Source organism: Macaca thibetana, chromosome 1 (assembly GCF_024542745.1).
Source record: "Macaca thibetana thibetana isolate TM-01 chromosome 1, ASM2454274v1, whole genome shotgun sequence".
NCBI classification, from domain to species: domain Eukaryota; kingdom Metazoa; phylum Chordata; class Mammalia; order Primates; family Cercopithecidae; genus Macaca; species Macaca thibetana.
Genome location: NC_065578.1, coordinates 197118131 through 197144429, shown reverse-complemented (window position 1 = coordinate 197144429; position 26299 = coordinate 197118131). Strand labels below are relative to the sequence as shown.

At 47.6% G+C, this 26299-nt stretch overlaps 2 protein-coding genes across 2 annotated transcripts in view; one reads left to right on the top strand and one right to left on the bottom strand.

Annotated features, from left to right (window-relative positions):
* The window catches only part of TMCO1 (transmembrane and coiled-coil domains 1), a 168430-nt gene extending 156847 nt beyond the window's left edge, over positions 1-11583 (bottom strand). The window contains exon 1 of the mRNA XM_050768808.1: positions 11580-11583. The gene's annotated coding sequence lies outside the window, so the exon portion shown is untranslated. The remainder of the gene's footprint in view (positions 1-11579) is intronic.
* The window catches only part of UCK2 (uridine-cytidine kinase 2), an 84889-nt gene extending 63133 nt beyond the window's left edge, over positions 1-21756 (top strand). The window contains exons 2-7 of the mRNA XM_050768714.1: positions 414-573; positions 1439-1535; positions 6358-6500; positions 13321-13418; positions 16052-16100; positions 17810-21756. Of these exons, the coding sequence (XP_050624671.1) occupies positions 414-573; positions 1439-1535; positions 6358-6500; positions 13321-13418; positions 16052-16100; positions 17810-17949 (687 nt within the window). The 3' untranslated portion in view covers positions 17950-21756. The remainder of the gene's footprint in view (positions 1-413; positions 574-1438; positions 1536-6357; positions 6501-13320; positions 13419-16051; positions 16101-17809) is intronic.
* The last annotated feature ends 4543 nt before the right edge of the window (positions 21757-26299 follow it).

The window sequence follows — 26299 nt, the reverse complement described above, 5'->3', positions numbered from 1 at the left end:
GGTATTAAGCCTAGTACCCATTAGTTATTTTTTCTTATCCTCTGCCTCCTCCCACCCGCCACCTCCAGCAGGCCCCAGTGTGTATTGTTCCCCTCCCTGTGTCCATGTATTCTCATCATTTAGCTCCCACTTATAAGTGAGAACATGTGGTATTTGGTTTTCTCTTCCTGCGTTAGTTTGCTGAGGATAGTGTTCTCTAGCTCCATCCACGTTCCCGCATAACACATGATCTTGTTCTTTTTATGGCTGCATCCCTTAGCCCTTTAACTCATCATGCGTGACAGCTGCCTTTGAATTCTTCCTTCCATAGCCCCTTCTTGTAAGGTGTGCATCAGCTTAGTTACTCCGGGGACTTCCTCTGTACCACACATGCCCTTTCTCTTATTCCTGGGTGCTCTCTTCTCTCCTCACAGTCTTCCGTGTGTGCTAAGATCGTGCAGCTCCTGGGGCAGAATGAGGTGGACTATCGCCAGAAGCAGGTGGTCATCCTGAGCCAGGATAGCTTCTACCGTGTTCTCACCTCGGAACAGAAGGCCAAAGCCCTGAAGGGCCAGTTCAACTTTGACCACCCGGGTGAGTCGGGGTGTTAAAGGGGGTATGTGTGTGTATTGGTGTAGGGGGGAATATTTTTATTTTGCTCATGAGGAAGTTGCTTAACCTCTCAGAATCTTACTTCTATCTAGAACGTAGGGACTTGATAAACTACCTTGCAGTGTTATTGTGGGGCTTATGTGAAAGAAGGAATTTTCAGATGCTTCATGTAGTGCTTGGCTCATTAAATACTGATTGAATCTGTATCTGAACAAAGGTGATTTTGTATGAGCCTGGGACTCAAGATGGGCCAGACGTGGGGTCGAACATACAGAGCTGGTCCTTCTGCTGCCTCTGTTCTGAGGCAGCCGTCGTCAGACCCTCCTCCCCACGTGGACATGTGTGTTCAACCCGCTCTGTGGCAGAGAGGGAGGTGGAGGGGCAGGGTGGCTGCCAGAATGGTTTTTGCCCTGCAGCCCTAGATCAGCACACTGCTCCTTTAGCTGGCTTGGGTTTCTTAAAATTGTTAGAAGCAAACCGTGGCATGGTGCCTATTGTGCGCACTCCCCCAGTCACGGGTGTGCTTTCCAGGTTAGTTTAGCATGTGCCAATCCTAGGATGATAACAGCTAAACTTGGAGAGGGGAAAGACCTGTCTGAAGTCAGGGATGGAATGTCAAAGGAGAAAAAAAAGAAATCTGTTTGTCAGAACTCATGTATACACCCTATTTTGAGATACAGGGAGCTTCCATTCTGCTTTGGGTAAAAATCCAGCTTTTTAGGGGGCAGTATGATTACCTTTAAAGTATGATGTGCCCATATACATGTTTATGAGGATGTCCTGTGTATGATTATAGGAGATACTATTTTAAAATTAAGAAACATTTTAACAATTTGATATTTTTCAGATGCCTTTGACAATGAACTCATTCTCAAAACACTCAAAGAAATCACTGAAGGGAAAACAGTCCAGATCCCCGTGTATGACTTCGTCTCCCATTCCCGGTAAGTAAGCTGTTCTGGGCCAGGGATGACACCCGCTGCTCCCCAGAGCATCCCTGGTCTGCACTGAGACCTCCTTCCTTACCTCCTGCACTTCAGACCTCTGTCCTACCCCTGCCTAATGCCATTCCAGCCGGTCAATGGAGTGAGTGGTGGCAGCAGTGTGTGCTGTGGGATTGCAGAGGTTGGGGAGTTCATCTGGGCGCTTCCTGGAACAGTCCTGTTGTCACGATTCCTTAACTCCGAAGGATGGGATCGTGATTTGAGCTTGAGGGACTGTATGTGCGTTCTGATCCACATTCCAGTGCTGTTGTTCCTGGAACAAGATGTAAGGGGAGGGGTAGAGGAAGGGCAGGAAGAAGAACAAAGAAAACTGTTCTTTCTGCTGTCCTGGTTTACTTGGGATTGGACAATGTGGAGAGGCACGAGGTCACCAGACTGTGATCTCAGAATTAACCAAGCCCTCCAGAAAGCTGCTCAGTGGAATCAAAGCAGTCCTTTCCAGTGAAACCTCAGTTTTAGTGCTCCTGATTAGGAATAGAGGAGCGGCCACACTTCCACCTCATCCTCCTTCCCTCTGAGTGGTGGGAATGGGCTTCTAGAGGATTGCACTCCTGCTGGCCAGACCCCAAGCTCCTTCAGAGCTGCACAGAGCGTCTCAGACCTCAAGGTAGAATACACACATCTTCCCGTGAGTCTGAACTAGAGAGCGTAGTGAAGATTTGGTTGCAGGAGGAAGATGAGAAAGAGAGAGAGAATGAGCATGCATGTGTGTGCATTGAGGTGTAGAGGGGGCTGTTTTGGTGCTTACCTCCATGCCTCACCAGAATCTTCTGAAACACTTCCTTCTATGGGCCAGGTTCTTCTGTGTAGGAGAGAGAAGAGTAAAGATCAGGATACCATCCTCACGCTTCCCGTGTCAGTCTGTTTTCCTAACCCAACCACTGCAGATCATGGAGGAATGAATGAAGGCATTTAGTATAGGATTTGGAGCTTACATGAACATTAGGGCTGGGAGACTGAAGACCTGGAAGTTTGTAGCCAGAGAATCAGACAAAATAGTCCCCACTGACTCTAGCCTGAGGCACTGGAGCAGAAGCTGGGGTTCATGGAAAAGTCCAAGAAACCCCCACGTCTGGGTTTGCAGCCTCAATCTAGGAGCTTGTGGACTGTTTGCAAAGTTTCCCTGTCTCATTATTACCATCTCCTGAATATCGTGGATTTTGCTTCACTCTCACCTTGTAAGTCTCTTGTTGGCGCAGTAACCCGGAAGCCTGTGGGGAAAGGGATTCTGAGAATTGTAGTTCTCCCTTAGGGGGAAGTGCTGGTGGTGTCAAGAGACATTCCAGCCCACCACTTCCCAGGTGAAGAGTTAAAATGCAGCATGATGGCTAAGGCAAGGGCCTGCAGAAGAATGTAAAGGAGGGAGGAAGAGCAGGGGATTCAGAGCAGGTTGTATGGAGGAAGTGATATTTAAGCTTTAGATAGGAAAGGATAAGAAGTTGTTTGGGAAAAGGATTTCCAAGGTGCTGGGCATTTCAGAGCTGGGCACAGATCAGCTTGGTCAGGGCCCGGCAGAGGAGAGGTTTGGAGGAATGGGAGTGGGTGTGTGGGAAGGCAGGCAGGCCTCAGGTCATGAAAGGCCATAGGCGGCAGGGCCAGGAGCACAAACATTTTGTCAGTAGGGAGCTACAGACGGCTCTACTGTGGTAGTGGAAAGGTCATTGTGGTGGCAGGAGGAGAGAGTATCTGCAATGCCGTTTGTGAAGACGCCTTTGGAACAGCCCCAGTGAGAGACGAATAAGGGCCTGAAAGAAGGCAGTGGAACTGAGCGTGGTTGACGGAAGCCAGGGCCTGCCCAGTGCAGTCTAGGAGTGGAGGAGAGAAGTTGAAGACCTCATGCAGCACGAGTTCCATCAAATTCATAGGCCAACGAGAGAAAATGCTGGTAGAATTCCCAGTGCAGACATATTTCACGTTTCCTCCTGATTTATCTCATACCTTATATTTTAAAACCTTGTTCTTTAGTGGCTTAAAGCTCATGTCTTAGAAACTGTCACTGATCACGCTAGACCCATAGCCACCCCCTTCCCACCTCCCTGCAAATCTTAAGGGCCACTTAATTGGACATCGAGCCATTCAGGGTTAACTGATTCCATCCCACCCATGGGCGTTTGGTACAGATAAAAATTTGCTCGGCTAAAATGAAGAAGATGCTTACTTGTTGCCATTACACTTCTCTGAGCATCCTTTTCCCCATAAGCCAAATGAGATGGTTAGACTGGGTTATCTCAAATGATCTAATCGGCTAGTTTCTTTTTGGGACTTCCCATCCAGACCCTAAATTCCTAAGTGGTATATTAAGCCAGGTATGACTCCTTGCACATTCTGGTCTAGTAGTTGCTCGATAAATTTGTTGTTGTTTTTTAAAAACTCTGAGCTCTTATGACAGTTTTTAGACCTGCATGTGGACTTGGGAAATGATTAATTCTAACTTTCTTAAGGCACCAGCAACAAATGAGGCAGTTCATTTTCTCCTTCTGAAGGAAACCCACTTTTCCTTTTTAGTATTTATCAATTAGGCATCCTAAAATGCTGTTAATATCTAGTGTCAGTACAGATTGAACATCCCTAATCTAAAAATCCAAAATGTGAAATGCTCCAAAATCTGAAACTTTCTGAGTGCCCATGTGATGTTCAAAGGAAATGCTCGTTGGAGCATTTCAGAGTTTGGATTTTCATATTAGGGATGCTCATTGTAGATCCTTTCTCCCCCTGCCATATTAGGGATGCCGTAAATATAATGCAAATATTCCAAAATCTGAAAAAAATTCAAAAATCCTAAACACCTAAGCATTTCATATAACGGATACTCAACCTGTATATGTAAACTTAGTGCAGCCATTGTGTTCTCTGTTAGTGTGTTCAAGTGGAATCTCGCATGTACATTCACTTCATTTTTAGACAGAGTGCTCCCATCCTCTCCTTGGTGTAGGGCAGTTGCCTAGAGAGCGGCTCACTATTTACCCATTGGTCCTGTTTTCTGAACTCTTCTAGGTTGCCTTCTTATCCGCAATGGGCACACCATTTTCTGGCGGCTGACATTCCTCTAGACTGGTGCTTCTTCACCATGGCCGCATGTTAGAAATATCTTGGGAGCTTCTAAATAGCATTGAAGTTCTAGCTCCACTTCAGACTTGTGAAATCAGAGCTCCTGGGGGGTAGGATCCAGGTAGGGATATTTTTATAAGCTTCCCAGATGGTTCTGATATGCATCTCAGATACACCACAATTCTAGGGCATTTCCTAATCCTAGTCCTTTTCTCCCGTCTTCCCTGCACTGTTCTGCCACTTGCTAGCTGGGTACCCCAACAGTGCCTGCCTTAAAACTCATACACAAGCCCGGTGTCCAAGCTAAGAAGGCATCAGGGAGTGTTTGTGGGAAGGAGTTCCAATGGCACCCTCTTGAGCTGGCCGTTGATAACTGACCTCCTTATGCTCGCCCAGATGGAACTACTGTTTTAAGAGACTTTATTTGGTTTGCCAGTGTGCTAATGGAAAAACTTGAGATGATGATTATTACTCTATTTTCAGTGAATTTTGAGCAAGAGGCAGTTGGTGACATGTAAGGTGGGCATAGGACAGAGTCAAAAGACAAAATACAGTGAAAGCTGCAGCAAGGCAGAGCTGAGCACAAGCAGGGCCATCTGTGTAAGCCCATCACCGAACCGTTTAGCAATGTTTCACCCTTCTTGCTTTTTGAAAAGGCGTGTTGGCTGGGCTTGGTAGCTCATGCCTGTAATCCTAGCACTTTGGGAGGCTGAGGTGGGTGAGTTGCATGAGTCCGGGAGTTAGAGACCAGCCTGGGCAACATGGTGAAACCCCGTTTCTACTAAAAATACAAAAATTAGCCTGACGTGGTGGTGTGCATCTGTACTCCTAGACACTTAGGGGGCTGAGGCGGGAGGATCTCCTGAGCCTGGGAAGTTGAGGCTGCAGTGAGTCCAAGATTGTGCCACTCTCACTCCAGCCTCCTGGATGACAAAGTGAGACCCTGTCTCCAAAAACAAAAAAGAGAAAGAAAAGTCATGTTTACAATTAGTGCCTGCCCTAGGCTTCCCAACCATGTGGGTTAGGTGGATGAAGTCATGCATATTTCTGCTTTATTGATAAGGAAGAGCAGCTCTAGGGAGCTCAGGATTGACCTGTGGCCACTGCATTGGCTTGGGGTAGAGCCAGACCAGACAGACCTCGGGATTCTGTATTTCCTCACAAATGCTTTCTCGTCTGTATCCTCTTTCCCAAAACTTTTATTTTCCCTCCTTCCCTTCCCCTCCCCTTCTGTCCTTTCCTCCCTCCTTTTCAGCTGCCTCAGGACTGGCGGGGAGGGGGTGGGGTTGTTGAGAGAAAACTGTAAGTTTCTGTTTTTAAAGTTCAGAGTGTTAGGTTCCATAAATGCCAGGCATGAGAGCATTCTGGAGACGCCTTCAGAGAAAAAAAGAAATCACATCTGTTTTTGTCTGCCTTTATTCTTCATTCAACAGCAGGTTTTTTTGATTCCAAGGAGAAGGATGTCTGCCCTGTATTTCTGTTTCATGGTGAAAGCTCAGAAGAAGTGGTCACAGGAGACCTTTGTCCCAGCCGTGATCACCCTTGGCTCTTTGGTGGTGGTGTAAGGCTGTATTAGCCGAGTCTTGAGCTCCTGCTTGAAGTCTGTGGGGGCAAGGAACTCAGAACCCAGCCCAGCCAGATGTTCTGGCCCTTGTTCTCTGACCCTTGCTAGCCCCTGCCTGGCTTGGCCCATTATCTGCTCTGTGCTTTACAGGAAGGAGGAGACAGTTACTGTCTATCCCGCCGACGTGGTGCTCTTTGAAGGGATCCTGGCCTTCTACTCCCAGGAGGTACGAGACCTGTTCCAGATGAAGCTTTTTGTGGATACAGATGCGGACACCCGGCTCTCCCGCAGAGGTGCGTTCTAAAAGCCCCAGGTGGCCCTGTTGGTGGCCACCTCGAGGGCAGAGGACCTGGGAGCCTATGACAGGACCCCACCCCCCGCCCCCCGAGTCTGAAGCCCATGCCTTCCCTGAGGCAGCTGTGTGTCGCATGGTCCAGCGGCTGCGTCAATCCAGCCCCTGGATATCCTGCTGCCCAGACACTTGGTGACATTTGAGAAGGGATTAGTCACTTACTGTTTGGGATAACGAAAGACTTGTGAGGTCAGAGACTAAATAAGACATTGATGTCTGGTTTTGCTGGGAAAAGTTTGATTAAATGCTTAGTTCCTTGCAATTTGTGCACAAGACATCAAAATGAAGATGCTCTGATTTGGGGAACTAACTGTAGGACCCCTGAGGACAGGATCCCCTGTGCCTAAAGCGCTGGGCAGCTCATCCTGTTAGCCTGCTTCTCTAGCCCTTTATTTTCCAGCAGGCTTTATGGAGGCATTACCACTCTTTCCAGTCAGCTCAGGAGGGAAGTCAGCTGTGCCCTCCGCAGGCCGTGCTGAGGGTGGGCCTGCCCGTGCTAAGTCCGCCATGCCTGCGTGCTGAAGGTACAGCGATGCCCCTTGGTAGAGGAGCCCAGCCTGTGAACTGAGCTCTCTAGGGTATTAAGCAGAGAGTCTGCTTCTACCAGGAAGGAGAGATTGGGAGGCTTCATGGAGGAAGAGGGGTTGGGACTTGGATGTGGTGTAGCAGGGTGGCGATATAGGCAACCCATGAAGGTGCACAGCACAGATGTACAGACAGTGGCTTGTTCTGAGAATGGCAGGAACCTGGAATGTTCAGAGCATTGTACGAAGAGACACGAGAAAGCAGGTTGGGGTCTGGTGTTAGAGACTGAGATCTCTAGTCTGGGTCTCGGTGGGCAAGGGAAAGCTACTCTGAAGTTCTGAGCAAGGCAAGTGAAGTGGCCACTGTTCTGTGTTGGACACTGGTGCTGACAGAGGAAGTGTAAGTGAAGCCTGTAGCTGGAGCAGCTCTTTGGAGACGGCTCTGCTGATCTAGACACGAGGCAGGGGTGTGGTCCTTAGGTGGGTGGGAGAGGGGAGCAGAGTTGAGATGAGAAGAGTATTAGCAGAGTTAGATGACCAGGACCCAGCAAGGGCAGTGGGTGGGGGTGACTGAATAGAGGAATGAAAGGTGAGAAGGTTTGAGTCTCCGATGTGTGAAAGAGGCAGGGAGACACAGGAAATGACGAGGTTAGCTCCTAGTCACAGGACACATTATTGACAGTTTCAGATTTTATAAGCTCTATCCCAGAGACCTCTGACTTCAAAGTCTGGGTACTTTTCTCCTTTCGGTTCATGAAACAGATCTGTAGTTTATCCCATTTAGCACTGTAATTGTAAGGACTATTAATGAGACCAGTATAACCTATAGAAACAAGTCCTGAGCTTGGCCCTTCTAAGTAGTAATAGATATGCATGCTGTTAAGTCAGTCGGAGCTACATCCTGCTCCCACGTGGGGTGGGGACAGTTAGTTTTGTGTGATGGAAAAAAGAATGGAATGGGAGGGGCCTTTTAGTTCTAGCAGAGCTCCTCCCAGCTAGCTTTGTGACTAGGCTCTTGCGCCACCCCGGCTTGGGTTTCTTTATGGATAATGCAGGGCAGACAGGCCTGCTTTTAGTGTCACGACTTTGGCTGGGTAAGACTTGCATAGATAATTGAACCCTGAGCCTGACGGCCCCTCATGCTTCTACCCCAGGGCCTGGCTTGTCACCTTAATCCACAAACTCAGGCCCTACTTTGGTTGATCTGCTCAGTGTCCGTGTCAGCTTGTCAAATTAGAGAGGTAGCGTGATACACAGGGACAGATAAATTTTGGAGTCAGGTGAGCTGGGCTGAGATCCTGGTTTGACCACTTACTAGATGTGTGACCTTGGGCAGATTGTGTTTAAACTTCTTTGTATCTCATTTTCTTATTAGAATGTGGTCTTAGGGTTGGTACTTCTGCCGTAGTTGTGAAGATGAGAGGTAATGCAGGTAAAATGCCTGGTGATGCATAAGTCGATAAATATCTATGTGGCAGATCAGAAATCTGCTTCTGCCGAAGGGGTTGGTGCTGTTCATTTTCTGAATTTTCTGACAAGACTGGTTAGGTCCTTCAAGGGGATCTGCTCAGGTAATGTCCTCAGGAGCTGGTGATGTCCAGGCTGATGCCATCACTAGTCCAGCAGTGGTACTCAGTGTCAGGGATGCAGTGCTGCTGAGGGAGGCCTCACAGCAGGGAGTGCAAGAACCAGCACAGGAGATTGGAACCAAGTTTTGAGCAGCAGCAATGACGCTGGAAATAAAGTGCATCCTAGTGTCTAATTCAAACAGATCATCACGGTGTGGGTTCAACAGAACATTTTCCCTTCCTTTCTTGCACGGGATTCTTGTGTGAAATGGGAGCAGTTCCTATAGTGGTGCTGGCCCTCTCCTGGGGTTTCTTAGGGCCAGCTCTGCCTCTCCGCCTTCTCTGAACAGGCTGCCTGGGCAAGGCTCTGCTTTCTCATTTCAGATCTGCTGACTTCACATGTCACCTACTGCCGAGTCACTTTCCTGATGGACTCATGGGACTTTTCTGCATGCTATTTCTACAAATTCATTCTCTCTCCACGTAGGACAAAAAATATGCTTGGCATGTGCTTTGTGGAGTGCGGGGGTGCTGGGGTAGGGAGGCTGGTTAGTCAGAAGCAGCTGTTGAGTGAGCTTGAACATTCCTGGAGACTTGAGTTAGCTCCATGATCTTACCCGTCTGTCACATCCTCCTGGGCATGTGACCTCCACATTCTGAGTTGACCCTCATGTGGGAGAAATCTGTATTTGAGTAAAGCAGCTCTAGAGACTACCTCCTTCCTGATGGAAACCCTTGACATTCTAGGGATTGGTTTCTAGCCTCGTTTGCCTTCATCTTCTCTCTCAGCCCTTAATACAGGGACAGGGAAGAAGCGGGGCAGGGAGATTTAGGATGGCTGATCCCTCATCTTCCTCATGCATCATTCTCTGGTTCACATAGAATTAGGGCTGTACTGGGCCTAGGGAGATTCAGCCTGTTCATTTACTATAGAGTAGCACATTTCCTCATCAGATTTTTAAAGTGATTGACTTCACCATTGAGGAATTGTCTTTATTTTGGGTCCTTCTAAGTTTTGTTCTTGGTTTTTGGCTAACCAGAAAGAGCACATCTGGGTTTGGAAGGGCTGACATGGAAGCCCAGCAGGGAATGTGGGCAGACTTGTAGCTTCCTGCCCTGTACCCTGTCCTCCGAAAGGGCCTGTCCTGGCCCAGCAAACGTGCTGGGGTCAGAGCAGTGATGGAGGAGCTGGTTTTTGAGCCCCTGGGGTTTCCAGTTTGTGCCAAGACCTTGTTTTGACTCAGTCCTTGGCGCAGCCCTGTTTCCTAACTCTGCCTGGGGAGCAGGGCCTTTCAGTGCAGGGAGGTGGCTGGCCCTCTGTTGTTCTTGGCTCAGGGAGGCCCAGTCTGCCTGAGGTGATCGTTCTATCGGAGGTTCTTGGGGAGCAGAGGTGGGCAAGGCCTTTTGATGTTGCGTGTTCCCAGTGTCTGGGCAACATTCTGACCCATTCCCCATTTGCTTTTCTAGCATAGAAGCTGTAGTGAGACTCTTCCTTGTCTTTCTCCTTCTCCCTCCTCACGTTTGTTGTCCCATGTGCTTGTGGCCTGCTCTCCCTTACTGTGTGGCACCCCGCCCTTCCAGCTGCCCTGCAGGACTCCTTTTTCCCTTTGCTCACCCTGCTCAGCTGGGTCTGACCTGCTTACCTGAATTCGAGGTTCCCGCCCTCCCATGGCGTTGAGCAGCTCTGTCAGGGAGGCACCACCCTCCCAGCGTGCCCTCAGTTTCTGTTGTGGTCGTAATAATCATAGAACACATGCTTATTGAACATGTGCTAAGGCGCCAGCTATGGGTGCTGAAGAATTTTATGCACATCTCTGTATTCCTGAATAGTAATATTTATATTTGTTTATTAAATTAATATTTATGAGGAAGGTACCATTGTTGTTCCTGTTTTATAGTTAGGGAACTTAAGATTCATAGAGGTTAAAGTCACTTGTCCAAGGTCACAGAAGTAGGAGTTATTGGGGTCAGGATTCAGGTCCAGGGCAGTTTCCCCCGCCCCGAGCCCACAGAGGTAGAACAAAAAGCAGCTTTTGGGCTGTAGAAGCTTCACTGTGATTTACCTCCTCTTCCTACTTTCTGCATGACCAGCTTCCTCTTGCCAATGACAAAACAACTGAAGCCACCAGGTCTATAGAAGGAAGGGGGCTGAAGGCCCAGGCTGGGCAGTAGGAGGACTACGTGACAGGGTGTGGACGTGCACTGTGTGTGCGTGCGTGTGTGCACGTGTGTTTGTATGTGTGCACGTGTGTGTGCGCACGTGTGCTGGGAGAAGGACAAAGCTTCCTCCAGTGCTAAAGCCTTCGGCAATTGTCTGAAAAGCATGTGTTGCGAAACAATCCTAGCATCAGGCGTTTGGAGAGCTTTAAGTAAAAGCTGCCCAAGCACGCACAGAGTGCTTGTGTGTTTGTTTTTTCCTAGCTGTGATACCTTTTTGATCTGATTTCCTTTTTTCTTTGGGCTTTATCTGGAGATGTGTGAAGAATTGGAGGCCGCGCTGGCTGTGTGTTTTGGCAGTGCTACTCTGGTTAGCCACGTGTGCCGGAGCTCTGGGGACTTTTGGGGGGTGAGCCACGTGGCAGCTCCTCAGGGCTCCTTCTTGGCGAGTCTCCCAGCAGATCTGCCAGAGCAGCAGGTCGGCAGCAGGAGCCCAGGGCCAGCGTTGCAGGGGTGGGGAAAACCATTTCCTGGCTGGAGAAGGCTGCTGCCGGGCTGGGTGGGCAAGTCCTGACACATTAGCGACCAACCAACTGTTTTATTACCAGGTCTCCCATGGAGAAAACACTTCGTAAATCGGGGAGCTGTTACAAAAGTCAAATAGCAGCATCATTAGTGCCCGGCTTTCTGGAAATGTGGATTTCCTGGCAATTTTCTAGCCTTCTCATCTTCTAGACTTCCTGTCAGCCTGGATCATAGCCATGACAGCCTCCCCGTTCCCTGCCCTCTCTGTGCGTGCATCTGTGCATGTGTGTATAAAGACAGAACTATTTAGACACATGGCTTTCAGAAGTTCCGTCACAGATATACCCCATGTTCGTTTACAGTGAGTTTCACCCCACCCTTGAGTCTGTTCACTGAGAAGTGGTTGGGAAAGAGCTGAAGAGCCACTACAAATGATTGTAGATGGATGCGGTAACTTTTTGGGGTGAAAGATTTAGCAGCTCAGATGATAAGATTAAATTAAGATAACATTTACAAATGATATCTGCAAAGGGAGGCAGTTTTAATTAAGAGAGTCTCCTTCCAAACTCCCCACTCATGGGGAAACTAAGGCTCATGTGCAGCGGCAGAACCAGGGTGATCAGTCTTCTATTTATTGACAGAAGATTCTATTTAATAAAGAGTGTATGGGCTGCCTGTAATTCCAGCACTTTGGGAGGCCGAGGCAGAAGAATTCAAGACTAGCCTGGGCAACAAAGCAAGACGCTGTGTCTACAGAAAAAAAAAAAAAAAAACGGCTCACACCTGTAATTCCCAGCACATTGGGAGGCTGAGGCAGGCAGATCATGAGGTCAGGAGATCGAGATCATCCTGGCTAACACAGTGAAACCCTGTCTCTACTAAAAATGTAAAATAAATCAGCCAGGTGTGCTGGCAGGTGCCTGTAGTCCCAGCTACTCAGGAGGCTGAGGCAGAAGAATTGCTTGAACCTGGGAGGCAGAGGTTGCAGTGAGCCAAGATTGCGGCACTGCACTCCAGCCTGGGCGACAGAGTGATGAGACTCTGTCTCAAAAACAAACAACAACAACAAAAAACCATTAGTCCATTGAGGTTGTGTGTGCCTGTAGTGCCAGCTACTTGGGAGGTTGAGGTGGGAGGATCGCTTGCTAGAGCCCAGGAGGTTGAGGCTGTAGTGAGCTATGACTGTGCTACTGCACTCCAGCCTGTGTGACAGAGCGAGACACCTTGTCTTAAAAGAAAAAACACTTTTAAAGAAAAAAAAAAGGAATGGTAAAAGCCCCTGGATAAAACTGAGCAGGGGGAAGAAGGTAGAAGACAGAAGATGGTGAGTTTGTTGTCAGTTTGGGCTTCATCAGCGCCAGCCCACCATTCTCTAGACCATGGTTTTCTTATCTTTCACTGAGTGATTTTTTTTTTTTTTTTTTGTGGCAAACCTCTGTGTTTGAGGTAGGTGGAAATGGTTAACCATGGCTGGGTCCTCTGCCTGGCCTGGGCTCCATGCTGCAGAGGGAGCATGGGTGGGAGCTGGGAGCAGTGAGCTGAGCAGCGGGTCGCTGGACTTCTGAACACAGGTAAGTGCATGCAAGGAGGCAGCGTGCAACCCAGCCCTCCGTGGGCCCAGATTGCTTCCTGCTAACAGTGAGCTCTCCAGGGCTGCCCTGCTTTTTTTTTTTTTTAAATTCACACTGAAATTTTGTTTGGATCAAATGTTGCTTAAAACAAGAAGGCTGTTGGCCTCCATGGACAACCTTTTGTTTCAAAGAGCATTGTTATCATTGCCACGTTTGACCATTGTAAGATGTCAGAATGTAACTTGTCTTTTTCGAAGCCGCTGCTGATCTGCTCTTGGTCAGGCCTCTCAGGATTCCAGCTTGAGAATCATCTAGAGTAATTGTGGAGCCTGTGGGAGCTAGGTCCACCCCATGAAGGGCGGGTGTGCGCTGGCTCCTACACCGTTTTTTGATTCTTCTTTTCCCTTCTCTTACAGTATTAAGGGACATCAGCGAGAGAGGCAGGGATCTTGAACAGATTTTATCTCAGTACATTACATTCGTCAAGCCTGCCTTTGAGGAATTCTGCTTGCCAGTGAGTTGTGTTCTCGGTTTGTTTTTGTTGCATGTAGAATTTAAAATGCGATGATACAAATGAAGGTATGCAAGTTGGTGGAGCTCCCCTGCCCGAATCTCACTCCTCTCTCTGAGTGATCCTCTGTCCCGAAGTCCTAAGAGAGGGCAGCCCTTGGCCCTTGTGTCCTCTGTGTTCTCCAGGAGCCCTGTCCTGCTGTTCTTTCTTTGGGTAGCCCTGTAGGGTCCTGCCAGTCCTTAGGCAGGTCATTTAATTCCCAGCTAGTTCTAGACTTCTTGCTTGGTGGGATCATGGTATGAGACTCTTTACTGAGGGTGTATCATATCCAAGGAGAGTCCTCAGCCATTTGGATCTCTGAAGGGCCTGCAGTGGGTGAAGTATGGATGCACTGGGTCCTATGCCCCGAGGTGTTCCCCTCTGAGCCTCTCCCGCCATCACTGGTGAGCCCTGCTTTGAGCTTGTCTTTAGCTCCCATTTGGGGACTGTCACGCCTTACTGGAATAAGCTTCCTTCCCTTCACCCTTGCAGACGCACCAGTCCTTCCTGTGGCAGCTAGGAATTCTCTAGTGAGGTGGCTTTCAGAGAAGGAAGAACGGAGGGAGTTGGCCCTCAGCCCAGGAAAGACAGGAAGGGGCATGTTGAGGGAAGGATACCAGAGACAAGAGGTGTGGTGTGGTGGGGCTGCAGAAGGAGAAGTATTTAACTCAGGAGAATCCTACTGAGTCACTGAGTCTTCTCCAGCTTGGCCAAACCATGGTCTGGCTCCTTAATTATTTATAGTTAAGCTCTGAGATGAGGAGGAAGGGTAGGAAGAGGTTGGGACTTAACCTGGTCTTGGTTGAGATATACTGGGAAGGCTGGAATCTCTGAAGACAATGAGAATAGATTTAGAGTAAGACTGGGTATTGGAATTTCCCTGTTTATTCTAATAAACTTCATTCTTTTTCTTCTGGGAAAATATGATCCTCAAACTCTTTGTTTCTTCAAGGATATTAGTAGCTTTTACAATAACCCATACTTGACTTTGGTTTTAGATGCGGGACAGATGGACTTTTTGAGCCAACTGAGTAAGGTTGATGCCCTATCCATTATCCTGGAGACTACTGGGTTACAAGAGTAGGTTACTGGGAAGAGACCAGAGAGGGCTAAGGAGCGATGAACTTCTTTCCACCCATTTATCTATCTGAGGACCCCTCCTGTTATTTTTGACTTAATAAGAATACAAGATGAATTTATTATTGGAAATCAATTATAGTTAACTGTCAGTTTTCTGCTGTTTAACTTAGTTGTAACAAAGCTAAAATTTCTGCATAGACATTTTCTGAGTTATTTCTGCTTGCTCCCACTGTCCAGCCACTGTTTGCTCAGGGAAGATCAGCTCATTCCCATGTAAGCCAGGAACTTGGACCTGATCAATGTCTGCTCAGTTTGACTTGGGTTTGGGGCTGACACCGTTGCCTTTCAGCAATCCTAGGGTGGAAGCTGCGCAGAATAAGAAGCCCACACGCTTGAGGTGTGGTTTATATGGTCTTATGCTAGACTGAGTTTATATACCAGGATGTAGTTATTTGTAGAATGGTCTACAAGATCTCAGTAAATTTGGAGCAACAAAAAAGAAATATGCCTCTTTGTGGCCTTTCTTTTTTAAAAAATTTGGGTAATAACAGAACCTATGAACTGGTCGTCAGTGAAGAATACTTTTTCTGGTTTTACCCTGTGCTAGGAGTGAACATTGTCATGTTTTAGACTATGCGTAAAAGTCTGAGGTGAACCAGTCCCCTGGAAAGTTTGGATTTTTCTAGTTCATATTTGTCCTAGTGGAATAGAGGCAATTAAGTGTTTGGCTTCAAAGACCATGTTCTCTGCATAGGTCGTAAGCTGAAACAGTGTTAAGCATTAGAAATGAGAACTTGGTTGGGAGCAGTGGCTCACGCCTGTAATCCTGAGACTTTAGGAGGCCCAGGTGGGTGGATCGCTGGAGCCCAGGAGTTTGAGACCAGCCTGGGCAACATGGTAATACCCCCTCTCTATAAAAAATAACAAAAAGTAGCTGGGTGTGGTGACGGGTGCCTGTAGTCCCAGCTACTCAGAGGCTGAGGTGGGACGATCTACCCAACTCAGGAGGTCAAGGCTGCAGTGAGCTGTGATGATGCCACTGCACTCCAGCCTGGGTGACAGAGTGAGACACTGTCTTAAAAAAATAGAAAAAGAGTGAGAGAGAACTTGAATAAAAGCTAAATTCTTGTAATGTAGATAAAGTGGATAAAAATCCATTGTAGATAATTATAAATTGAATTATGAATTGATTTTGGATTAACCACTCAGTCTAGACCATTTTTCCCTCACTGATACATAAAAGTCTTCAGTCCTTTGTTCTCATTTTCCTCATTCCCTGCTTATCTTCTTTCATTCACAATTCAGCTAAACAAGGCACTTCCTTAGGTTTCCCCAAATTTCTATTAATAGATGCATTCACTGTGAAGTTGTAAACAATATTATATTTGAAGCCTTAAAAGCTGCCCCTCTCGGCTCGCTAGTATGAAGGCTGCCCTTTCTTCATGTTCCCTTGGAGAGGGGCTTGCGCCAGTTGTCTCTGAACTGTGTTAATGCATTTTAACTGTCTTTCTCCACAGACAAAGAAGTATGCTGATGTGATCATCCCTAGAGGTGCAGACAATCTAGGTGAGTCCCGGCGGAGTGTCATCCTGGAGTATAACGTCTGCCCTTTGTCAGTCATAATTTGGGGCAGGACGTGGTGACCATACAGGGCTCTGCAGACCTGGCTGCCCTGCTTGTCTGTGATTGTGAGCCAGCAGAACCTTTCCACCTACATGTCTGGCCTCGGGAACAGATCGCTGGGTGTAGGCACCCTCGTGTTATGGGGACAGACAGGCACTTGTGCTTCTCTGGCAGAAATAGAGGGCTGTAGATTACCTTTTACTATCACTTCCCAATGATGACACTTGGATACTTTGCTTCTGAGGCCACCTTTTAGCAAAAGTAGATTCCCTCGATCTAATTTAGAGTGACCTGCCATCACGGTAGCTCTTTCTAAAGGGAGCTCATTGCTACCGTTATTGTACTTATTTTTCATTTTATTGTATTTTACTTTAGAGACAAGGTCTTGCTCTGTCACCCAGACTGAAGTGCAGTAGCACAGTCACAGCTCATTTGCAGCCTCCAGCTCCTGAGCTCAAGTGATTCTCCTGCCACAGCCTCCCGGTAGCTGGGACTACAGGCGTGCACCACCATGCTCTGCTAATTTTTAAAAAATGTTTTTGTAGAGATGGTTTTATTATGTTGCCTAAGCTGGTCTAAAACTCCTACCTCAAGCGACTGTCCCACCTCAGCCTCCCAAAGTGTTAGGATTATAGGCATGAGCCATAGCACCTGGCCCCATTGTTTTATTTTTTTGGCTTGTCTAGGAAGTATGAATGTCTCTGGACTAGGCATAGTGTGGCAGAGTTGATCTGTAAGATGGGACCTGGTTTCTTCATTCTCTTTAGAATTTATTTAATTTTCCCTTCTTTTGAAAAGATTATTTATTGAGCTGTTTGGAGTAAGTTATAGCAGTAAATATTTAACCCTGTATTTTTTAAGAACAAAGGCATTCTTTTTCATCACCGCAATGCAGTCATTAAATCCAAGACACTTACCATTGATACGACCTCTTTTAACCTGGAGATGTTCCCTATCTTTTGTTTTTTTTTAAACACATTTTTGAAGCATACAGGCCCATTGTTTGGTAGAATGGTCCTCAATTTGAGTGTGTCTTTTGCTTTCTTATGATTGGATTCATGAGCTTATGTAATCTGAAGGAATTATCCCCGGAGAGAGATGGCGTGGTCCTCTTTGTTTATCACATCAGAGAGCATTTGATGTGTATTCCATTTTTGGTGATGTTAGATTGACCTCTTGGTTGAGGTATATAATTTATTTCTAATGCTAAGAAAAGATAGCTCTCTCTGTTATGTGGTTTGGAGGGACAGAGGGCCTTCCATGGGGATGCTCTGTCTTAGGATGGAAAACTGGAAGGTTTCCTGGTGGAAAGGTCTCATAGCTAATTGATGTGGCAGAACCATGGCTGGTTAGCACGTCTGCAGAATTTGGCCCAAGTGCTTCATCCAGTGGTGACTGATCATCTCCTGATAAGATACCTATTCCTTAAGGGCTTACTCTGTGCTAAGCATTGTCTGTCTTAGCCCTCCTGCAAAGGAGAGGGATCATATTAGCCCAGGCAGAGCCACTGGGAAGTTGGATGACTTGCCTGCAAGTGGCAGAGCCACTTCCCTGGAAGTCTTTCAGCTGTGGTTCCTGCGTGCCCTTTCCCCAGACAGACTCCCTGCACCCGTGCCTGCACCCATAACGCTCTGCTGGTCTCTGCCCCACAGTGGCCATCAATCTCATCGTGCAGCACATCCAGGACATCCTGAATGGAGGGCCCTCCAAACGGCAGACCAATGGCTGTCTCAACGGCTACACCCCTTCACGCAAGAGGCAGGCATCGGAGTCCAGCAGCAGGCCGCATTGACCCGTCTCCATCGGACCCCAGCCCCTATCTCCAGGAGACAGAGGAGGGGTCAGGAGGCATTGCTCATCTGTACATACTGTTTCCTATGACATTACTGTATTTAAGAAAACACCATGGAGATGAAATGCCTTTGATTTTTTTTTTTTTTCTTTTTGTACTTCGGAACGACAAAATGAAACGGAACTTGACCCTGAGCTTAAATAACAAAACTGTGCCAACTACTACTGGTGATGCCTAATTATGAATCCAACGTGTAACCAGTTATAAATACATATATATATAAAAGGATCTATTTTTGTGTAAATGTACAAATACTGTAAAGCTGTTTGCCATAAGTATTTTGCAGGAGGGTCTGTACTTGAGTCTTTTAGGACTGGAGCTGGAATTTCACCAAGGGGAAATTGCCTGTTGTGTCCCAGGGCGGGGAGGCTCGGGCATCTGTGAGAGACGGGGAGGGTGGCTAAGGTCCCATTGCTCTTGAGTGCCCCGTGGAACTCGATGGGAGTGGGGTTGGAAAACCTTGATTGCCTCCTCTGTCACATACCACTCTTGGAGCTGGAACTTAGTGATATGACAATGAGAGATACTCTTTTTTCTTTTCTTTTCTTTTCTTTTTTTTTTTTTTGAGTTGAAATTAGGTAAAACCTCAACTCAAAAATCAAACTCAGGGAAGAGGCCCACTGAGGAGAACAAGTCTTCTGCACTTGCTTCCTGCCCGGCTCCCACCCTCTCGCCTCTGGCTGCTTGGATAGCTTGGTGACTCCTTCCTCACCCTCCTGCTTCTCCGTCTCTCCAAGAAGCCAGAGCTGCCTCTTTCCTTCCCTGGAAGAGATTTTATGGGATCGCTTCCTGATAGAAGATGGAAAGGAGAGGGCAGAACTGTGCCTGCTGTCATATCTGAAGAATCACTGGTTCTTTCTGCTCCCCAGGGACGTAACTGATCTGACTCCTTGGGCTTTTTCCTGTATTGTGGAATATAGAGTGCCCCATTGCAGGCTGGGCGTGGGTGAGGGCTTCGGTAACTGACGCCGGCAGCAGCGCCTCACAAGCTGGCAGGGGAGCTCTGTAGTTTCTGTTTCCTGGAGGTTTGCAGTGAGGTGAGGAGAGTAACTTCGGTCAGGGATTCTCGCTAGCAGCATCACGGCCAGGATGATTTACTTACTTGCAATACCACCTAGTGGATATGGCAGCTGCAGAGCAGAAAGGGGGCTCGGAAAAGCAGTTTTTAAAAAGTATTTAAAAGGAGAGTATTTAAATCATAGGTACCTAGGTTGGAGTCTGAGGTTGAAATATTTGGGGTGGAGATTTTTAGCTTTCCTGAGAGCCGCTGCTTGGTGGCAGTGTTTTCTCTGGAAGTACAGATTCCTGACATTCTGGGTGGAGGGGAGCCCAAGTGAGCCTAAAGGAGGTCTGATTATAGAGTCCCGAGCCTCAGTTTCTGACCACAGAAGAGCCAGAGATTTTCATTTCATTGTTGACCACCCTAGTGCTTGGTGGACTGTGCCCTTAGCTGTCCCACTGTGGCTGCCATTGCCAGAAACATTTTGGAGAACCTTCTCTTTACATTGCTCTCAGAGCCTGTGCGAGCCATTCAGGTAAATTGGTCTCCGTTACTACCTGGTCACACCAAATTTCCCCCTCAGATTCAGCACCATCCAGTCTGATTCCCCTTCTCTGGGTTCAGTTTGACTCTAAATCTGTTTTGCTATTTTAGAAGAGTCAAACCTAGTCCCCAACAGAGCTTGCCACCCGGAGACTTTCAGGAGACCATGCAGGCTCTGAAAGGAGCTCCCAGTCACAGCAGCTGCCTACTTGGAGCAAAGGAAGGCTCCCAAGATGCCTCCTTTGAAAGCCAGAGCTCAACAGGATGGCTGAGTTCTGGAGTGTGTGTTCAGGATCAATCATTATTATCCTTGTAGTCATGGCTTGATCTGTTCTGAGATGAAGCAGGGAATGCAGGCCTGGGTTAGCATCCTGAGGACACAGGGCCCCTGGCCTTGACGGCACTGGGCCGTGCTCAGGTGAAGCCCACCCCTGTCTGGGAGAGCCTTGGCCTTTCAGTGGGCAGCATGCTCAACTTTACTTGAAGCTCCCAGGTGCCAAACCATTTAGTGCCTTGGCTGTTTATCCCACTGCCTTGGAAGATGGACTCGTCTCATCTCTGAGCCTTTACCTAGCTGCTTCCTCATTTACCTGTGGTGTTGGGACCAAGCCTCCAGTATCTCTGAGTAGGCCACTCCTAGCTTGGAAACAGCTATAAGGGCTGCCCTGCCCCTTGTCAAATGATCACCAATTCTTGGTGGCTTGGCTGGGGACACAGAACAGTGTCTGCTGGGGTCTGCGACACCATGTCTGGAACAAGGAAGGGATAGAAGGCTCTACCCCTCTGTGGCAGCCCAGCATTTAGCCAACTCTGTATCTGAACTTGAGCTTTCTAGGAACAAACAATGGTCTTAGTTTTTTAAGAGCCTCTGGGTCTCTGATTCCATGGAGAGTTAGGAGTAGAATTATTACACCAGAAACCATGACATTTGCCATCAAGGTACTCTTTGCTGTTCAGGGTGGAGGCACAGATGAGCAGAGTGGGGTGATGTGGGTTGTATGTGCATGCAAGTCCCCTGGCTCCAGAGCCATCCAGTGGTGCTCGGTTCTCTCTTCCTGCCCAGGTATTATGTGTGGACCAAGTGTTTAGGAAACAAGCCCAGAAGCATTATGTCACAGGAAGGCCTGGCCTCACACTCCTTCACACTAATGAGCCGTCTACTGACCCAAGTTTCTTATTCTTGGGCAACCTGGGACCACTGAGCAGAGAGATGGGAGTCTATGTAAGAAGGATGCAAGTGTCCTTTGATTTGGAGCGGACAGAGCAGGTCCTTGCAAAGGCAGTGGGTTAAACAACGGGATGTCTGTGCGACGGGCCGGGGGAGGAGGGCAGAGACAGGGTCTCCAGTTCACCTTGCCGCAGAACTAGCCTAATCATCCCTGCTTCTGGTCTTGGCCACTTGGCCATCATGGGGAAGTTGACTCCCCGCCTTACTTGGACTTGGAGCTGGATACTTGTGGGCACACCCTGGGTGGGTTGCCAGCATTTCATTAGGCCGCTGGCTCGGGCCGGAGGCTTGTGTACACTTCAGAGCAGTCGGGCAGCAGGAGGGCCGGAAGCCTGGTTGGTTTGTATATGATCTCTCTTGCTGCTCTCGTGCACTTCCCTTGATTTAGCAACCTTGACCTGCACTGGCCCCCATGGCTGTTGGAGGGAAGTAGCCTCTTGCAGGGAAATACTTTCCTCTGCCCTGGAATCTCCTATGTGCCTGTTAAAGATTCCAGGGCCAAGAACTGGGCAGGCTGAGGAGCAGCTAGGTAGGTGGGTTATGGGGTTCAGGACTGCTTCTGGAAGGGACCGCCTGTACTTCTGTACCACCGTTGCCCTTTACACTTTGCTCAGGGTGGGGTAGGGGAAGCATTCAAACAAAACAAGGAAGGGAACTGTCTGGCAAAGGCATAAGTGGATGCATCCAGAGCTCAGTCCCCTTTCATCTTTTGTCTCTGGACGTTCTGCTGCCCTCCTCATACTGGGGACTGGCATTCCAGGTCAGCTTGGCTGTGGTCTTAGAGGCAGGGAGTGCCTACCCAGTCCTGCCTCAGGAGCAGGGTGAGTAGCTAAATACAGACTTAGGCTTTTTTTCCCCCCCCTTTAAGATGCTTGCTCCTCTCCCTTTTCTTTTTACCATCCAACCTTTATTGTTAGTGGTTACAAAGTGACCACATATTATGTACTTTGCTGTAAATAAAGACAAACAAAAAGGATCCGGCTTTCGCCTTCTGTGTGATGCTTGGCCCAGAGCAGCGACCGAATCCTGGCTGTGAAGCCCGAGTGGCTCCAGAAGGGCCATGCTGTGCATATGCGGTATAGATGTCACTGGGCCTGCTGTCATGAAGCCCTCATGATCCTGGGGTGTATGTGGGGCAGACCCCAGGCCTCACCTGGGCTCAGATACCGGTTCAGGTAGTGGACTTGCAGTTCTTGTCAAGTGGGAAGCCCGGGCCAGGGTTTCTGGAAGCCTTTGGTTCTTAGGACATTCTGGCGCTGTGTTCCCCCTATGCTATCCAGTTTACCTGGCCTCTGCCCCATTGCCTTCCTTAGGCTGGTGACCCAGCCCCTTCCTTGCTCAAACAAACCCATTTAAAGTAAACTTTTTTGAGGGAGGTGGGTGGAAGATGAGGAAAGTTTACATTATAACAACACAAAACAGTTGCATGTTGCCCACACGCTGTGAATGGATGTATATGTATGTTCATCCCTGTTTTTCAAAGACCTAGGCCGCCCACCAAAAATAGAAAAATGATTGGCTTTTGTCAGGGTGTGGTGGCTCATGCCTGTAATCCCAGCACTTTGAGAGGCTGGGGAAGGAGGACTGCTTGAGGCCAGGAGTTCGAGACCAGCCTGGGCAAGAGGGTGAAACCCCATCTCTACTAAACAAAAATTAGCTAGGTGTGGTGATGCATGCCTGTAATCCTAGCTACTCGGGAGGCTGAAGCACGAGGATCACTTGAACTCAGGAGGCAGAAATTGCAGTAAGCCGAGATCGCACCACTGCACACCAATGCAACAGAGCAAGACTGTCAAAAAAAAAAAAAAAATGGCTTTTATGCTCTTTGTGGCGCCCTATCCCCTATCAACTTGCCACCTTTCGTAGCTTCTCATTCATCTCTTCCACCACTGCCTGCCAGGCACCCAATGACTGTCATTGATGGGCAGAGCCATTTTCTTTCTAGCCACTAGTTCCACTCTGACAGGTACAACCCCATCTGTGAATTTAGCAGGTTTTTAACAGGATCTGTCCTCAGAAGGTGGCTATTTTAAGCAACCCTCAGGTGCTCCTGCAAGAGCTAATGTAAGCATTGTCAGCTTCTGGCAAGTGAAGACGTTGTGAGTCACAGTAAGTGGCTTGCCTGATGTCACACAGGCAGTGGTCATGCAAGGCGGTGCTTAGCTGTGGTTCAGTTTCCCTCTGCACTGCTCGCAATCTCACCTGTCCCAAGCCGACCACCTCTGGACTTTGATGTTTTGCTTGGGATGCCACTTGGTTCTCACTGTGTGTTTCTGCACCTTTGTTGTAGTTGGAGGGGACTGTGGTGCAGGCCAGTGATGCCCCGGAGTCGATTTTTTATTTTTGTCTCCCTACCCTTGTGTCACAACATCCTCTGAGCCATCCTTCAGCTCCATAGCTAGGAGGAGATGCCTGTTTGACTAGTGCTGCTTTAATCAGACCCTTAATTGGGGCAGATTAAAAGAAACCTGTTAGGACCTGCTGAAAGATTTTAAATAAGGGGTGGAGAAGGAGACTTGAGATGTGGGAAAGTGCTTTGAGAGGATGGAACCAGAGATGGAGTTCTGTTATTTGGTGCTGGGGGGGATGTTTAGATTTCTATTTTAAAGCAGACCATAATCAGATCACTTTCTAAACCCAGAATGAAGTAAAGCTACTTGCTAGATTTTGGATTTTGTGTGGGTGTGTGTGTTTGCATGTATATAGATACACACACACATACATATGCTTATAATTTGTTCATGAACTAAAATAACAAAATACCAAGTAAAAAATTTGAATTAGGACTAAACCCAAGATATATATTCTCAATTAAATGAATGGAGGTGAGGGGCAGGAGAATATGAAGTTGTGCCTTATACATACTCCCTTTTCATATAGTCATATCCATGCTTAGCATTGCCTTTTCTTACTGAGGATGTGTTTGGACTAGATCCAATGGTGCCTATGACATGGTGCCTAGAATGAAAATGGTGCAGGGTTTAATGCAGTGTTCACTGAATTCTGACTGTTCTGGTCCAGGGAAAACCACCAGGGCCTCTGCCTAAATTGCTCACATGTGATGGTGGAATTCTGTGCTGAAAAGCCCAGGAGTTTTTCACCCAAGATAATTGTAGTTGTGGATGTTCTCAAGATTTCTCTTTATAATGGCATATACTTTCTCTTCTGTTTCTGAAATTTCCAGCTTGCATTGTAATGTTCACATTCAACGTATCCAGCTCTCGTTACACTTTCATTTTATCCTTAAAACAGTCCTGCGAAATATATAAGGAATGTGGTCATGCTCCAGTTTTACTGAGAAGGCAATGATTTAAACCCAAAGCAACTGCTGGGAAGTAGGACACGCTGTATAGTCAGGTTGTCTGGTGTGTGCCTGCCATCTAATGGTGGGATTCAGATTGCCACAGGAAGGTTGTTTTGGGTTGCTGAACTTGGCATATGCTTGGCTACCATGGTTTGTAAGAGAGTTGTTGGAGTGTCCCTAGAAGTCTTTGTTGTTGTTTTTTTTTTTTTCTGGAAAAAATTGCAGGTCTATGCTGTTCCCCAGGTGGGTCTTGAACTTCTGGGCTCAAGGGATGGATCCTCCTGCCTCAGCCTCCCAAGTAGCTGGGACTATAGGCATGCACCACGGCACCTGGCTTTTGGAAAATCTTAAAGTCTTCACTAGGGGAGATGGAAGCTGACCCTCTTAATTCTCTATTGCTACCATCTGTTGCAGTGGTGCCGCAAGATGGCCATCGTAATCAGTGGGTGAGCTTGTTTAAAAACTTGAGTGGGATCCATTCCTGAGAATTCTAGGGAGGGAATGTGTTTTTTAGACAGGGTCTCACTCTTGCCCAGGCTGGAGTGCAGTGGCATGGTCATGCCTCATTGCAACCTCAGATTCCTGGTCTCAAGTGATCCTCCCACCTAAACCTCCTGAGTAGCTGTGACTACAGGTGTGCACCACCATGCCCAACTATTTTTTGATTTTTGTAGAGATGGGGTTTCGCCATGTTGGGGAGGGAATCTTTTATAACAAACTGGACAGGTGAATCGGATGGACAGGCAGGGTTGGAAACGAGGGGCCTTGTGTATTTAACCATATAGACCATTAAAATCTGTGGTGTTCGTTGCGTTGGGGATCCCATTTCTCCCAGAAATGTCCTATGTGTTGCTTAAGGACCTCCCCTGCCTGCATGGAGACTGGAAAGAGGGTTTCGAGGCTGCCCCTAAGCCCATTCAAAGTCAGCACCGTTCTGTAAGGTTGTCAGATCCCAGGAGGCTCTGGGCTGGAATTTTCCTGGGAATGTTCCTTAGGACATCTGCTAGAGCTGGGGTGCTTTTAGAAGTTAGCGAGCCCAGTGGTCTTCAAACATGTTTTGGCTGTGGATCCCTTCAGGAAGTCTTACCTGAAGTTTCAATGTGGAAATCAGAGGGAAGCAAAGCTGTGTGGTTGAAACTGGCAAGGAGGGGTCTGGAGCCTCCCCTTAGCCTCTCCCTTGAGCTTGGAAACCATTTAAACCCAGGCTTCTCTTTTCACAGATGATGAAATAGACCCAGAAACAAAGTGACTGGGTCAAGATCCCATCGTTGGGCTGTAGGTCTGCAGTGGATTGGATTAGGACAGAGTTGGCTTGGGAAAGAATACCTAAACTAGACTTCTCAGCGGCCACTGCTAGAGCCCTGCCCCTAGGCTGAACTCAGCTGTTGCAGAGAACATTTTAGTAAAACCAAAGCAGGATATTTTGATCAGACATCAAATGGGTTTTAGAGCTTAGCCTACCCCTGGAGCTCTGTGCCTCGCAGGCTGAGATGCACCCATTTCTGGGCCTTTTGCCATCCCGATGCCCACTTTGGGGTGAGGCCGTGATATGGAAGTTGGGTTCGAGGATGGCGTAAGGAAGGATATTTGTTGCCCATATTATTTAGTAATTTTAAAGGGATCCTACAATTTAATGGTGTGTGTTTCACCATTTCTTCAAAATAGTGAAAGTCAAAAAGTCCTGGCATCAAAACGAAAGGGTCTGATATTGTGTTCTCTGATTCCTCAGCTAAAGGGGCTACCTAGGGGGTCAGACAAACTGAGGGACACTTGGCATCTTTAGCAGGACAGTCTGCATCGTACCTGGAACCCCTTTAGGCCCAGTGTCCGCTTCTACTCAGGATGTTCTGGTACCCTGGCTGATGAAAATACCCCATCTTTGTCAGTTGGGGTTTATATACATACATTTTGTGGGGGAGCGCCAGGAACCCCTCTAGCAGGCTACAGAAGGACCCCTTCTCCAAATGTTTTTACATACATGAAATAACACCCCACAAATATCAAAGGAAATAAATTGCAATGCGGTTACCAAAACATAAAGGCAAATCTGGGATGTAGTAAGATATGTGTTGCTTTATTAACATATCAAATAACAAGATCTAGCAGCAGATCTAATATCTACCAAAATTGTGTGGTAGTGATGCACCTGAGTGATATTTTGCAATTCTGTAACAATATGTTATGAAAGTAAGTGATTTCTGTGGTTGACAAACAA